Source organism: Leiobunum rupestre, chromosome 3, assembly GCF_980474605.1.
Source record: "Leiobunum rupestre chromosome 3, qqLeiRupe1.1.hap1, whole genome shotgun sequence".
NCBI classification, from domain to species: Eukaryota; Metazoa; Arthropoda; class Arachnida; order Opiliones; family Sclerosomatidae; genus Leiobunum; species Leiobunum rupestre.
Genome location: NC_143386.1, coordinates 65,001,404 through 65,014,818, shown reverse-complemented (window position 1 = coordinate 65,014,818; position 13,415 = coordinate 65,001,404). Strand labels below are relative to the sequence as shown.

The 13,415-nt window shown below is 33.8% G+C and overlaps 2 protein-coding genes across 6 annotated transcripts; one reads left to right on the top strand and one right to left on the bottom strand.

Annotated features, from left to right (window-relative positions):
* The first annotated feature begins 3,815 nt into the window (after positions 1 to 3,815).
* LOC149954284 (growth hormone-regulated TBC protein 1) lies at positions 3,816 to 10,167 on the top strand. Of its 2 annotated transcripts, none has more exons than XM_090169032.1 (7): positions 3,816 to 3,935; positions 4,343 to 4,494; positions 4,560 to 4,718; positions 4,779 to 4,900; positions 4,977 to 5,246; positions 6,645 to 6,830; positions 6,965 to 10,167. In XM_090169032.1, the coding sequence occupies exons 1-7, from the start codon at positions 3,832 to 3,834 to the stop codon at positions 7,451 to 7,453; spliced, it is 1,482 nt and encodes a 493-aa protein (XP_090025158.1). In that variant the 5' UTR covers positions 3,816 to 3,831; the 3' UTR covers positions 7,454 to 10,167. The 2 variants fall into 2 exon arrangements, with proteins under 2 accessions (XP_090025158.1, XP_090025159.1); XM_090169033.1 differs by lacking the exon at positions 3,816 to 3,935 and adding an exon at positions 3,982 to 4,257.
* A 565-nt stretch (positions 10,168 to 10,732) lies between these two features.
* Positions 10,733 to 13,129, bottom strand: Lamp1 (lysosome-associated membrane glycoprotein 1). 4 transcript variants are annotated; one of them, XR_016479906.1, is made up of 6 exons: positions 12,854 to 13,127; positions 12,484 to 12,740; positions 12,207 to 12,420; positions 11,826 to 11,990; positions 11,455 to 11,651; positions 10,733 to 11,305 (listed from the first exon to the last, which is right to left on the bottom strand). XR_016479906.1 is itself a non-coding variant. In XM_090169030.1 (6 exons), exons 1-6 carry the CDS (start codon positions 12,906 to 12,908, stop codon positions 11,290 to 11,292), a joined length of 834 nt encoding a protein of 277 aa, XP_090025156.1. In that variant the 5' UTR covers positions 12,909 to 13,129; the 3' UTR covers positions 10,733 to 11,289. The 4 variants fall into 4 exon arrangements, 2 of the variants coding, with proteins under 2 accessions (XP_090025156.1, XP_090025155.1); XR_016479907.1 differs by having other exon boundaries at positions 10,733 to 11,302; XM_090169030.1 differs by having other exon boundaries at positions 10,733 to 11,302; positions 11,522 to 11,651; positions 12,854 to 13,129.
* Between the last annotated feature and the right edge of the window lie 286 nt (positions 13,130 to 13,415).

Genomic DNA, 13,415 nt, shown 5'->3' with positions numbered 1-13,415 from the left:
CATTAATTTATAATTTCATGCTTACTCATTAATTTCCTTACTGCACCGTTTTCAGGGCCCCTACTAAAATCTTATTTTTTTTAAATAGGAAAAATATGATTATATTGCTAAAAATTTAGGACTTTATAGGGGCTATATATGCTATTTCATTTACTAACTTTTGGCATTTAAAAACAATATATTTAGTGAAATAAATCTTTGATTTTCACTTAAATAGAAACTATTTAACCATTTTATCACCAAAATATACTAGTAGCTAACCATGTTAACAATAACAAAAGTATAGACTAGAATGACTTTGTATAGGCCAAGGACGTATATAAGGGGGGAGGGGTTTAGGGGGTTCAACTCCCCCCCTTAGGACTCGATTCCTTTCTTACGAAAGAAGCGCAACAATAAGAAATAAACAGTAAGACGTAAAAATGAATTTAAATATCCGCAACGCAGTACAGTAAAATATATTAATATATTAAATATATTAATAGGATCATTAATATTATCATTTTCTCGCAAATGTTTTAAAAAACTTCGTTTGATACACGTGCGGAAATGTCATTGTCACTCGTCCCGAGTCTAGCCAGTTCTTTAAATATGCGTTATTGCTAACGAAACATTTCGCGCTCGCGATTTCATCTGGTTGTGTTATAACCCGTCCCCCCCTTAGACTTTCTATATCTACGTGCTTGGTATAAACATTTAACTTAGAGCTAAATACACTGACAATGTGAGTGGCGGGATTTGAAATGGGCAAAATATCAAAATTATAGGAAGTTTTGGGGATTTTGCTAAAAATATAGGAATTACAGGACCTCTGGGAGCCCTGCGTTTTAGATATTGACCAACGGTCATTACATTACAAATCAACAGACAAGCGAGCTGCAAAGTGTTATAGAAGATTGCACTTAAAGGAAGTAACAAATTGCATTTTTATGTTGTATCAACTATTTTTAAGTTTTTGCCACCAGGCTTAAGACAAACTAGGGATTATTGGCGCTAGTTACGTTAAAAACCAATTAAGAATAACGTACTATCATCAATGAAATCATAGAAAATTTAGAAGAGGGATAACAACAAGGTCTCGTGGTGCAAGCGACGGAGAGTATGGCGAGTGGTACAAGAGAGAACAGCAACTGGTAGAGAATTCCCTAGATCGATGGTTCGGTGGGAAAAATGCCATTTGCGCAGGGTTGTCTTGGTCCTCGGTATAAAGATTTTGGCATCGTGTCCTCGAGTGTGATGTAGGGAGTCAAATCGAAAGAAGGAGTTGGGGACTGATGAGGCGCCTTTCAACATACTCCAGAGTTGTAAGATATCTGTGTTTGGGGGAGTCGAGTTGAAGTGTGGTGTCACGGTCATCGGGGGAGTTAGGCCTAGGAAGGCCGATGCCATCTAGTTTGATGGTGGTTGAGGGATTATGTTTACCGAGATAGAGCGCACAACTCTTCTGGATGTTAAATTACATGCAGAGATTCTTCGCCCAGGTGGAAACGGCATCAAGATCTTGCTGGAGGAGAAGGGAAGGGTGAAGGAAGACAGTTTCATCCAAGAAATGACGAATGTGTACATCCGCAAGTCGCTCAGAGGTTCGTGCAACATGGCTAGTATATATTAGCAATGAGTCTGTAGTTAGAAGGGTTGGTACGAGTCCCGGCCTTGTGGATTGGCGTGATAGTGGTTTGTTTCCAGGAGCCTGGCACAATTCCCGTACTATAGCTTAAGTTCATTATTGTGGCGAACGGGTGGGAAAGATATGGGGCTAGTCGTTTTAACAGGTAGGGGTGTAAGTCATCGGGCCCAGCCACTTGGTTGTGGTTCAGCAGTAGGAGTTGTCGAAGAACGGAATCACCATCACAACGGAATTCGGTAAGTACTCTACTTGTTTCGCTGGTAAACGGGAGTGTGGTTGGTGACAGAGAGGCCTGGTTATAGGATACTGCGATAAAGTGTTGGTTGAGGATATCAGCAGTAGCAATAGCAGTAGCAGTGGTACCATCAGGAGCTGTCATTTCGCTCATAGTGAATTTGGTATTACGGAAATATTCACGTGGTTAAAGAAAGCTTTGGGATTGGCGGCGATTTGGTTCGTAAGGTGGATTTCAAATTTCAGTTTAGCTTTACGTGACGCATTGGTAACGGCGTTGTGACGGTTGTGGGCCTTCTTATATTCATTGTGGGTAGACTCTAGTTGAGGAGTTTTATATTTTTTCAGGCAGCAGTTTTGAATTGGTGAGATTTGGCGTACCTGAAGTTAACTAGGGTTGTACGGGATTGTTTTTGGCGACGGAAGGGCACATAGAGACTGATACCGTGATATAAGGTATAGTGAAAGCATTCCAACAGGTTTCGACATCATTGTGGTACAGCTCCTCATTCTAATTGATGGATGAAAGGTAGCTCACAAAATTGTCACGACAAATACGTATGGGTTGAAAGGTGGCTTGATTGGTGCAAGCCAATTTAAACGTTATTATATTATTGTCACTTTTATCAAAAGAAAATGAACCAAAGTTATCAGACTACTCCCCATGTTGGAAGCGTTTTCCTTATGAAGTTACATTTTGACCTCGAATTTGGAATTTTGCACGCTCCTATGTCTAATAAAAAACGTTTTTGTTTTTATGAAACCATTTTTTATTCATAGAAATAGCTATACCCACCATTCCCAAGGGAAATTTATTGCATCAAAAGACGGGGATGGAAATTAACTTTTATTTGACTCGATTTTATCATAATTTTCATAAGGAAAACGCCCTCCAATTCTGAACGCTTTTTCGATAACTTCGGCTCATTTACTTCTGCTTTTATCTAATGGTGGATGTTGGAGAACGTCGTAGATTAGGTGCAGGTGGGGTCAACTGAGAAGACCAAAACGAGAATACTGGGTTTCTGGGAGATATGTCCAGTTCTGGTAATTTCGTGAACGGATTGGATCAGATACTGGCTGTGGATATCCTCAAGAAAGTTTTTGGTGGCACTATCGGCTGTGGGTAGGGGAATCCCCAAAGGCCAAGAGATATTGCGGTAGTTGAAGTCTCCGAGAAAAAGTATAGCATATAGTTATTAGAGGTACAATACATTAAGAGGGGAAGGTGTACTGCACTGTCAGGATATCAAGACCAGGGAACTCAGAAAAGTTGTTGGAGACTGATGACGGGATGACCTCCACATGGTTGGGCAGACAGGGTGGTTGGAAGAAAGAGCGCTACACCACGCACCTTTGGTTAGACCATGGCTGTCACGTCAGAGGATGTTGAAATGTGGAAAATTGAGTTCGCTATCCATGCCCTCGGGTTTCAGGGCAGTTTCAGTAATTGCCAGTATGTTAGAGTTGGTGGTGTTAACTACTGCAGTTAATTCCAAGCGCTTATGAGGGTGCTAGCGTTTGTCATTAGGACAGTTATATCTTCCGAATGGTTGGGTGTGGCATTAGTTGAATAGAGACAAACGAGTCAAGTGAACAGGCTGGTCCGTGAAAGTTAGTGACCATAGGTTTGTATTTACAGTATTTACAATATTTACAGGTGGTGCGCGTGGGTCAGGTAGTACGAGCTCCTGGCGCACTATTGGTTTTTTTGAACTGGAGGAGAGGCACCACTGGTAGCAAGGTCCGCACGAAACATCACCAAGGATACTGCATCACATTGCCATTAGACATATAAATAAATTAGACCAATGCTGTCATCTATGTATTAAAACTGACTTCTGTAAACTATTTTATTTATCATAAAAATTAAAACATTTAATATTTAAATCTAAAACACTTTCTATTCTATTAATATATGCGCTATTTTAGCTGCTTCAAATTTAAATTTGTTCATAGATGGCATTGTAATGTTTATTTTTGACGATTTTTTCAAAGGAGGCAAACGTGTTTTTTTATTTCGATGCGGATCGAACCTCCTTGATCGAACGATGGCTGAGGAATATCGAGCGAGGTAAACCTGCTTTTATATTTTTTATTTGTAAATATTTTTTGTAATATAATTTATGTAGTACAAATAGGTTCAAAAACGATATATCGAGAGAGGTTTGATTGTTTTTCTAAGTAGACAATAGTTAAATTTAATGTTATGAAATTGGGCCTTGGGTTTAAGATCCTCCCCTCGGTGGTTTCTACCTTGGAACCTCTCAGGGCAAGGGTCAAAAAACCCACCCATCAAGGGAATGCGCTAATTTATTTGATTTAGTAATAAAATCCGCGTTTTAAAATTTTGTTTTTTCTTCTCTTTCATGAACATTTATAAAATGGAATTGAATGTTTGTTTTATGTTATTGTACTTATTAAGAATGCATAATTTTTATTACTGAGTTCAATAAACAAGTGTTATTATTATTTTTATAGTGTTGATCCTTATGGTTTTGAACGAGGGGAAGATTTTGATCACACTACCTACGATGAATTTGTTGCCAATTACTTGAGGGTTTTAGCCAGAAGAGCCCATAAATGGGAGTCTGTTATTAATCAAAGCAAACACACTAAAAAGGGGAACAAAGGTACTCATTCCCCCAAATTTTTTTTAAATATCGCAACAAAACATTTATCTTATAAATTATCACAGTCAAAAGGTATTGTCGTAAAGGAATTCCCCGAGAGCATAGAGGTTTAGTATGGATGACAGTCTCCGAAGCGGATGAGCAAAGGGAACAAAATCCAAATCTGTACACTCAACTTTTAGAAGGTCCAAAAGACCAAGAGATATTAGAAACAATTAAAATAGGTATTCGTGTCTAAAACGTTTCCAAAATGTAGGCAACTCTAACTTGGTATCATTTTACAGACATTCCACGAACATTTCCTGATAATATTCATTTTCGCGAAGTGGCTGATGGCAAACGAAGGCCTTTATATAATGTCCTAGTTGCTTTTGCCCACAAAAATTTAGAAATTGGTTACTGCCAAGTACGTAACTTTACATTTATAAATAAATGATTGGCTTTGTAAAACTTCAGATCTGACAACTTAACATTTTATGTAGGGTTTAAACTTTATCGCTGGCATATTACTTTTAATAACCGAAGACGAAGACACCACCTTCTGGTTACTAGATCGACTGACTTCCAAAATTCTGCCTGATTATTACGCTAAGGAAATGCTAGGCCTTCTAACTGATATGGAAGTAATGGCCGAGCTTGTTAAAATCAAAGTTCCTCAAGTTTATCAACATCTGAAGAATCACAATGTAGCCTGGCCGCTAGTGGCCAGCAAATGGTTTATTTGCCTCTTTGCCGAAGTTCTACCGATTGAGGTAATAAAAAATTTTATGCTCAAAAGGGAGGACCAAAATAGGCTTATCGTTGTTACTAATACCATGTGTTAATTTTCATACTAGAAAATTAATTTCACTGTGGGGAAACTAATTGGAATCTTGTGGTTTGGTTTTTAAAAGTTGCATCATAGATTGCTTTAATTTCTTTCCTTATCGGTGGTTATATTTTAAATACCTCTACGTATGGTAATAACCAACGTAGATATTATCTCTAGTGTCATGGCAACTTTGTATTGCCTCAGCTGTTTCCTATAGTCTTATCCATTATCATAAACGGGAATTTTTTCATTGTAACTTTGGTACTTCTACAAACGTTGATAAAGAATACGGCTCAAGTTTCATTGTTCTTGTTAGATTTCGATCACCACCCTTTGGTGATTCGTTTTGCGTCATCATGCCGGTACAAGTTTTTCAAAACTGCAGATAGAAGAGATATAATATTGACTTGCGTTTTTTTGAGGGGGCCCTTTTATTGCAATTTGATATTGGTTGATAGGCCGTTTCTACTTGTCAAGAAGTTCAATCACTGTTTATTTTTAGGTACAGAATAATAAACTTATATCATGGGGGTGTATTTGAGTAGTAATTCTTGTATGATATATCAGATAAATACAATCCAAAAAACTATGACGTATAAGATATTACAAAATTACGTAAAAACCCCTTGCGCAACATTGGGGTTGCGCTTTTTTTATGAAAGCCCTCTTAATTTTTAGTATATTTACTATATTATTAATCAAATAGATGAAATTTTAACTGATGCGAACACAAATTATTTGCTTAAGAACTTGCTAAGAATTATCCTAAACTAAGTTAATCAAGGCATTAAATGTTAGAAGATTCATATCAAAATTAATACTACCTAAAGTTAATGAACCGAAGTTACCAGACTGCTATACTTCCCATGTTGGAGGCGTTTTCCTTATGAAGTTACAGTTGACCTCATATTTGAAATTTTGCGTGCTCCTAGGCCAAAAAAAAAGTTTTTGTTTTTATAAAACGAGTTTTTATGCATAGAAATAGCTATACCCACAATTCCCAAGTGCAATTTATTGTGTCAAAATATGGGGATGGAAATTCGCTTTTATTTGACTCTATTTTATCATAATTTTCATAAATAAAAAGCCCTCCGATTCTGAGCGCTATTGCGACAACTTCGGTTCTTTTACTTCTGGTATAACATATTGCAAAATTATTTGTAATTGTGCTTTTGTTTATGAAAGCCCTCTTAATTTTTAGTATATTTACTATATTATTAATCAAATAGATGAAATTTTAATTGATGCGAACACAAATTATTTACTTAAGAACTTACTAAGATTTATTCTAAACTAAGTTAATCAATGCGTTAAAAATACTACTAATCACTTATTGCAGACAGTCTTGAGGATTTGGGATTGTTTATTTTACGAAGGCTCAAAAATTTTATTCCGTGTCTCAATCACGATGATTATGCTGAACCAATCTAAGATCCTAAATGCTGGTAACTTTGCCGAAATTCTAGAAGTGTTTAAAGGAATTACGCATGACGAGAAAGTTATGGATTGCCACACATTTATGCAGGTAATATTTTACTTTTATACTAGTCTGTAAGCCCACATCACATTTTACTCAATAACTTGCACTAGTTTTGTTTTGGCAAAAATGATATTGCGTACACATTTTTAACTCCCCAACCTCCATTGTAAATTTGCAAGGCTATCTTCAGAGAACCTGGATCATTTCCAATGGCTCAAATTCTAAAGTTGCGTGCTCAGTGCCGTCTAAAAATGCAGCTGGAACAGGCAGAACACAATAAACAGGTTAAGGAACATCAGAAAGTAGTAGAAGAGCAGCGGCAAAAACGTATTGAATTGCAAAAACAGAAAGAGAAAGAAGAGGCTGAACGCAAAGAACAAGAAGAAGAGAATAGAAAGATGCAGGAAGCCGAGGATCTCTTATCGAAAGAAAGAGGTGACTATGATCAGAAAGATGAGACTGTCGAGGTTGCGCCTGATGACGCTGCTAGTGACCAAAGGACAGATAAAACCAAATTAATTGAATCACCTCATTTGCAAGAAAGCCAATCGTCAATAAAACCTTCCAATGGTTTAACCAGCAATAATATCTCTAACGGCGACATAAGTAAAGAATCTACGAATGAGCCAACTACAACACAGTTAAAAGAAATTGAAAAGTCTACGTAATACTAAAGATATGTTATGGTTAGAAAACGTTTTTTACCTTTTTTGGTATATGGAGTTAAACGAGCTTCCAATTTAAACTTTGTTAGTAGATTTTCGAGGTTTAATTTGTAGACGTTGTTATTATTACTTTGATAGTTGAAATCTTATACGAATAACCATTGTTTATGTTTCTGGTGGTGAATGAAAAAACTGCTAAACAATCACTAACGAGGAAGTTACTAACATAGTTGCCTTTTTTTAGTTCAGTGTCCATAGACGGAAACTAATTTTAGTTGTATTTGTTCAGTTTTTAATACTTTTACAATTTAAGGAGTTGGTACGGATATAGTTGAAGGCTTATTTAACAACAAACATAAATTTAAAAACTAGCCATACTTCTCCAGTAGGGGGTAATAAGTAACAGTATTGAACATGGGTTTTTCTACACATTTTTTTAACACATAAATCAAAGATTATCTTTTTACCTGAATCACTCGGGAGGAACATCATTCAAACTGTCGAATATTCCAAGAACGAGTCTTATTTGTAGTTTTTAGCGTGCCAATTAAGAAAATGCTCAAAATTCCTTAGCACACAGTGAATCTATTTAAATTGGGATTTTTTAGACATTGTTGAGGTGTTAGCCATTTTTATTTAATCCTCAATATGAGCTAAATAGGGTAATTATATTTTGAAGGTTAAGAAAGCATTCCATATTTTTGGACTCTCACAAAGAAGGAAATATTACACGGAAGTGAAACATTGTAGCTATATGCAAAACTGAAAATGGTGCTGCTAGCAATATATATATATATATACATAATTTTTAATTTTGATTTGACGTTTATACATAATTCAATTTACATAAAATTTTTTCTAAGAGAAAACCTTAGACTTAATGACAATAAGCTCTTTGTGTGATAATTTTCATGATTTTATGAAGTTCCTTGACTTATTTTTTTTTTGTGCTACAAGTATAATTTTTTTTGGTAGCACAAAGTTGTACTTGAATACGCATTGCGAGTAAGATAAACAAGTACAATATATATTTTTGTGGTCAATTATCAATCTTATTTACAATAATTTGCTTAGAATTTGAGAAAATTTAAATATATATGTATTTTTTCAGTTATTATCAATTTTATAATATACTTGTACTATATTTTATTGCTATATTTATTCTAGTCAATTTTTTTTGTACATAATTACTTTTTCATCAACTTAAAAAATTGTCCATTTTGTTTAATGCTAGCTTACAAAATGTAAGTTTATAAAATTTACATTTTGTATTTCGTAATCTAGCATTCTTTCTTAGTTTATATTTGTAAATAACAAAGTTGTGTTTTTAGTTAATGTAAATATAGGTACTCTTAAATTTTGGCTAGCAAATTTTTTGCCTACTTCTGTTTTATTTTTGTCATAGACAAATATAGTATATAATAAAGATAAAATTTGCTGGCCAAAAATGGAAAAGGCAAAAATATACTTTCAGAATTAAAAAAAAACTCCACCCAAACAACGAAATAAAAGTTCATAAATACGTTAGGTAATTTTCTGTTATACTTTAAAATTTGTTACAACATTATTAAGCAAAAGCTCTATTTGTAAATAAATAGGCTTTGTTATTGTTCTTAATAGTACGGTTGACTCTCCAAATTTAAATGAGCGAGAAACTAAAACCCAGGCTAATCTTATTAAAGTCACAAGCAATATATAGCTCTTTCAAAATGGAAAAGAAATACTGAAATACAAATATCAACATTTCGTGTATAAGAAATTTATAGCTTCTGTGTTTGTTCAGTCTAGAATGTGTATATATAGTCTCGTGACAAATGGAAAACATTATCTAAAAATATGATAAAGCCATTGTTTTTGTAGGTTATACTTTTGGGTTTCATAGGTCCTCTATTTATCTAAAGATAAACCAGAAATCAGTTGTAGATAGAGATTTCCAATATCATTTATAGTTGCGCTTAATTGAAAGTTCTAAGACAAACCTAGCAATGATGAGTTTATGGTCTATGAAATGTATACAGTACTTTGGTTTAAACATATGTTTGATATGATTTTGAAATAGTTTTTTCTCTCTCACTAATGAGGACAAAATTGCCTTAACACCAATCAATATCTCACCCCAAATAATTTGGTGTTATCTTTTGACATTTTTCATTTGTCCAATAAATGAACCGACTTAATTTTGAGTATGTTCAAATGTATGTTAATAAACCGAGCATATAACCCACTAATATTGAGTTATACAAATTGTTTAGTGCTTCCCTGATTACTTTGAAAATACAAAACATTTAGATATAAACTAGCTTGTATAAAGTTGTCTTATATGATAAATAGTTAAAATATTATTTTTGGGGTTAAATGATGCGATATTACCATAAATGTAGAGAAGTAAATATTAATTTAGGCTTTTTCTATTTTAATTATCAAATATGCAATGGTAATGGATTCAAAATAATCTTCAATAAAATCTGTTCTAGAATAAGTGGAACAAGGTTATAGGAATGAATTTCCCTTCAAATCAGCTTAACCCTAAGGCAATTTTTACCCCTCCAGTTTTAATTGTCGTATCATAATTTAATATACTCTTGATGTGTATCACTGATTTTATAAAAGTTTAGTTCAATAAACTGTGTCAAAGTAAAATATAAAAGGTCCCAGTAATTTTTTTAAAGAGAAGTTATATACATATCAAATAACTTTCCCAAGTTGTTATCTGAATTGTTACTATAAAAAAATATTTTTTAATTATGTTTAGTTTTAAGAAAATTCCAATTAAAAATATTCCATTGGTTTTGAGCCGTATTTTACTTAAGTTTCATTTCAAATATGCCTATAAAATTAACAAAGTTATAATGCTAATCGTTCAAATTGTGAACTAGAAGTTAGAAATCCTCAAAAGCATATTTAATATAGGCCAATTAAGAAATTATTAACAATTTTTGGATAAAACTAACAATACTATAAAACTTCCATTCCAAACTTAAGATTAAAGACAACTCCAGTCTCGTTTACCCTCTCTGTCAAAAGTTATCATTAGTGGATTATGGAAAAATATCGTATTTCAAAATTTACTAAGCACTTGGTACTCGTACTTTGTTAAATATAATCAGTATCTCAATCTCAAGAACTAAGATTATCTATAGATAAAGGTAGTAACTCCTAAGGCATTAATTGTAATATTCCATTGTGTAGAAGGGGGAGAGTCAGTTTGGGGTCATCTACATCATCTTCCTGATGTAGATTAATTAGGCTATTAGCATTTAAACAAATAAATCATGAACATAATTTACATAGCATATTTTTATTAAAACTAGCAAAATTCTTGTTTGTTACAATGATGTTTGGACACTTATTAAACTTGGGGAATAATTTTTTTAATGAAAAGAAACATTGCATGTTTTTTACCCAGAAAGAGGAAAATTAATCATTCTATCCTACATTGAGATTTTCACCAAAATAATAAAAACCACAACAAAAAATACATATTTACATTAAATTCTCGATTCCTAGCTTAGTTGAAATATCACAGAACATTGTTTGAATGTTCTTTCTGAACCTTTAGTTAACATTGTAATCAGTATAAAGAAATTATATAAACCAAGAAAATACCAAACCATTTTTTTTTAAAGAGGAATAAGTACAATAGGATATTTGAAACATTTTTTTTAATTACTAAAAAAAACCCAAAAGGTTAACAAAAAAAACTAGAAATTGGTTTAACTCCGTAGTTTTACTATGACTTGAGTTAAAGTAGCCAATTTAATAAAATAATGTCGTTAAACTGCCGTAAATCCAGTTTTTATACTAGGAAAAATATCTTGGGTTGTTTTTTTACGAGTTGATCATAGGCCTTGGCTTCTACGAGAGACATCAACAGTGAAGCAAGAAGTATCCATAAACACGGGATAATGACAAACGAGTAAATGAAGAGAAAAAGAAAAAAGAACAAAATTTTAGTTTATCGCTTCATGACATCTGGATCTTTCTTTTCTTAAACACAAAAGTACCCCACTCCAGTTTTTTCTACTTTATTATTTATTTATATAAAATGTTTTGCTCAAGATTTAAACCGACTCGTATCCACGTTGGCGTTTGTGTCTCCTTCCAACCAAGTAGGCTATCAAGACAATCACTACGAGTCCAGCCAAGGCACAGCCCACTGCGATAGGCACAATATTACTGACATCACTGTCACAGTCTTCGGCTAAAATTTTATTTAAAAAATCATTACAAACAAAATTAAGAGCGCAATTTCAAGTTTTACGCATGCTCAACCAATGAAGACATCGTTTCAAAGGCAATGAAATTAGAAAGTTAAAAGACCCAAACCCGAAAATAATTTAATTCCCCCTATCAAGGCTTAACAAAAATTTTCTACCCAGAGAAAACTTGTCATCAGTTGTGCTTCTGAAAGCTTCGATTTGCAAGTCGGTGAAAGAAATGGAATTTTTATCATCAGACGCAATATTAGTTTTGCTGCAGAAAAAAGAGTGTCCACTAGTTGCGCTGAATTGAGTTAGATTTCCCCAGTCCAAAACTCTCCCTAAAATCAATTTTCCACATGGTTAATAAAACTTACTACCTTTATAATTTATTGGTGTTTTAAGCCTTGGCGTGAGGATACTGGGTGTCTGATCTTGGATTAGTAATAGGACTACTTATTATTATTAATCCAAGGTCTGATCTATTGCAATGCTTGATCTTTTGATGGATACCAAAAGCCAAGGCTATAAATTGCTAATTAATGCAAACACTTTACTTTCAGTTTTTGACTCTGGGAAAAACTGCCTAAAATTTGGAAAATCCATTTTAATTTCATTTAAAATGACTTTGTCTCCATCTTTCTTGAAGGTTAGAGTTAGGCTACTGTCATGTACGAAATTCAATACTAAAACTTGAGTGTCGTTGCCGCAGCTGCTAGCTGTTTCATTTACAGTAGCGTTGCTAGGTAAATCAATAACGCCATTTTTGGACTAGGGATAATAAATAATTTAGTACCCACTTTTCTAGAGGAGATTCTGTAACTTCAAACATACGGATTTATCTTCCAAGAAATATTCAATATTCATTTGCGCTCCAAATTTGGCCACTATGCACACATCACCCGATTGGTTTACAGCCCACGGTCCAGACTTTGGAGCTTCTGTTGTTGTAGCAGGGGCTTCGGTTGTTAAAGGTGGGGTAGTGGTTTTGATAGTTGGTTCAGTGACGTTTGAAGGATCTAATGTAGAATCGCCAGTCTTTGCTGTATCTGAATTCGCAAGATCAATAACAGTCGAGTCTGACTGTGAATCTAAAATTAAGATTAATTTTGAAATTACATGAAATTGGGGGATGACTTTGCTAAAATCGTATCAATGTAAACACTATGATTTATGACTTTAACCCTAAGCTTATGGTACTTACGGACAGTTCCGACGACAACCAAAGTTAACGCAACTACACATAACATGATCTTCATTTTTATTGTCAATCGCGTTAGGAGCAAAAACCGAATGAATAGTTAATAAAGTTAATATAAAACCTGATAATTTAATTAAAACCTAAAGTTATCGTTTCAAGAGCGTTGGATGGAAGAACAATATCTACTGCGAACTTGTGATATGCGAAGTTTCCAGAGAAAGAAATAAACGCCCGTTTAGCGGCCTCTCTATCATGTGACAGTGAGAACTGAGAAAGGTCCTTCCGCCCCCCACGTTTCTTGTTTATAAAAATATAATTTTTTTAGTTTTATCTATAACTTAGCCTGAAAAAAGACAAATAAATTTGTAAAAAAATATACTGTTTATCAAACTTAAGTGTATTTTTAATATTTTTATTGGTATTGGTATTTATATTTTGTAATATGAAATATTTGCTGTGTATCACTCCGCCGTAGCTTATCAACTCCCCCCTTCTTGACGTTTATGTCTAGAATTATTTGCGCAAATTAATGACAATGACATCTAGCGGAATTTCAGGCGCATTT

What these genes read in the sequence shown, in the direction of transcription:
- LOC149954284 (XM_090169032.1), top strand. Translation starts at nt 3,832, where the DNA reads ATGTTTATTTTTGACGATTTTTTCAAAGGAGGCAAACGTGTTTTTTTA. An exon ending in CACTAAAAAGGGGAACAAAG is followed by an intron (nt 4,495 to 4,559) that starts GTACTCATTCCC and finishes AAATTATCACAG; the next exon opens with TCAAAAGGTATTGTCGTAAA. An exon ending in TAGAAATTGGTTACTGCCAA is followed by an intron (nt 4,901 to 4,976) that starts GTACGTAACTTT and finishes CATTTTATGTAG; the next exon opens with GGTTTAAACTTTATCGCTGG.
- Lamp1 (XM_090169029.1), bottom strand. Translation starts at nt 12,908, where the DNA reads ATGAAGATCATGTTATGTGTAGTTGCGTTAACTTTGGTTGTCGTCGGA. An exon ending in ATTTCTTGGAAGATAAATCC is followed by an intron (nt 12,421 to 12,483) that starts GTATGTTTGAAG and finishes TATTATCCCTAG; the next exon opens with TCCAAAAATGGCGTTATTGA. An exon ending in TGATGACAAGTTTTCTCTGG is followed by an intron (nt 11,652 to 11,825) that starts GTAGAAAATTTT and finishes ATAAAATTTTAG; the next exon opens with CCGAAGACTGTGACAGTGAT.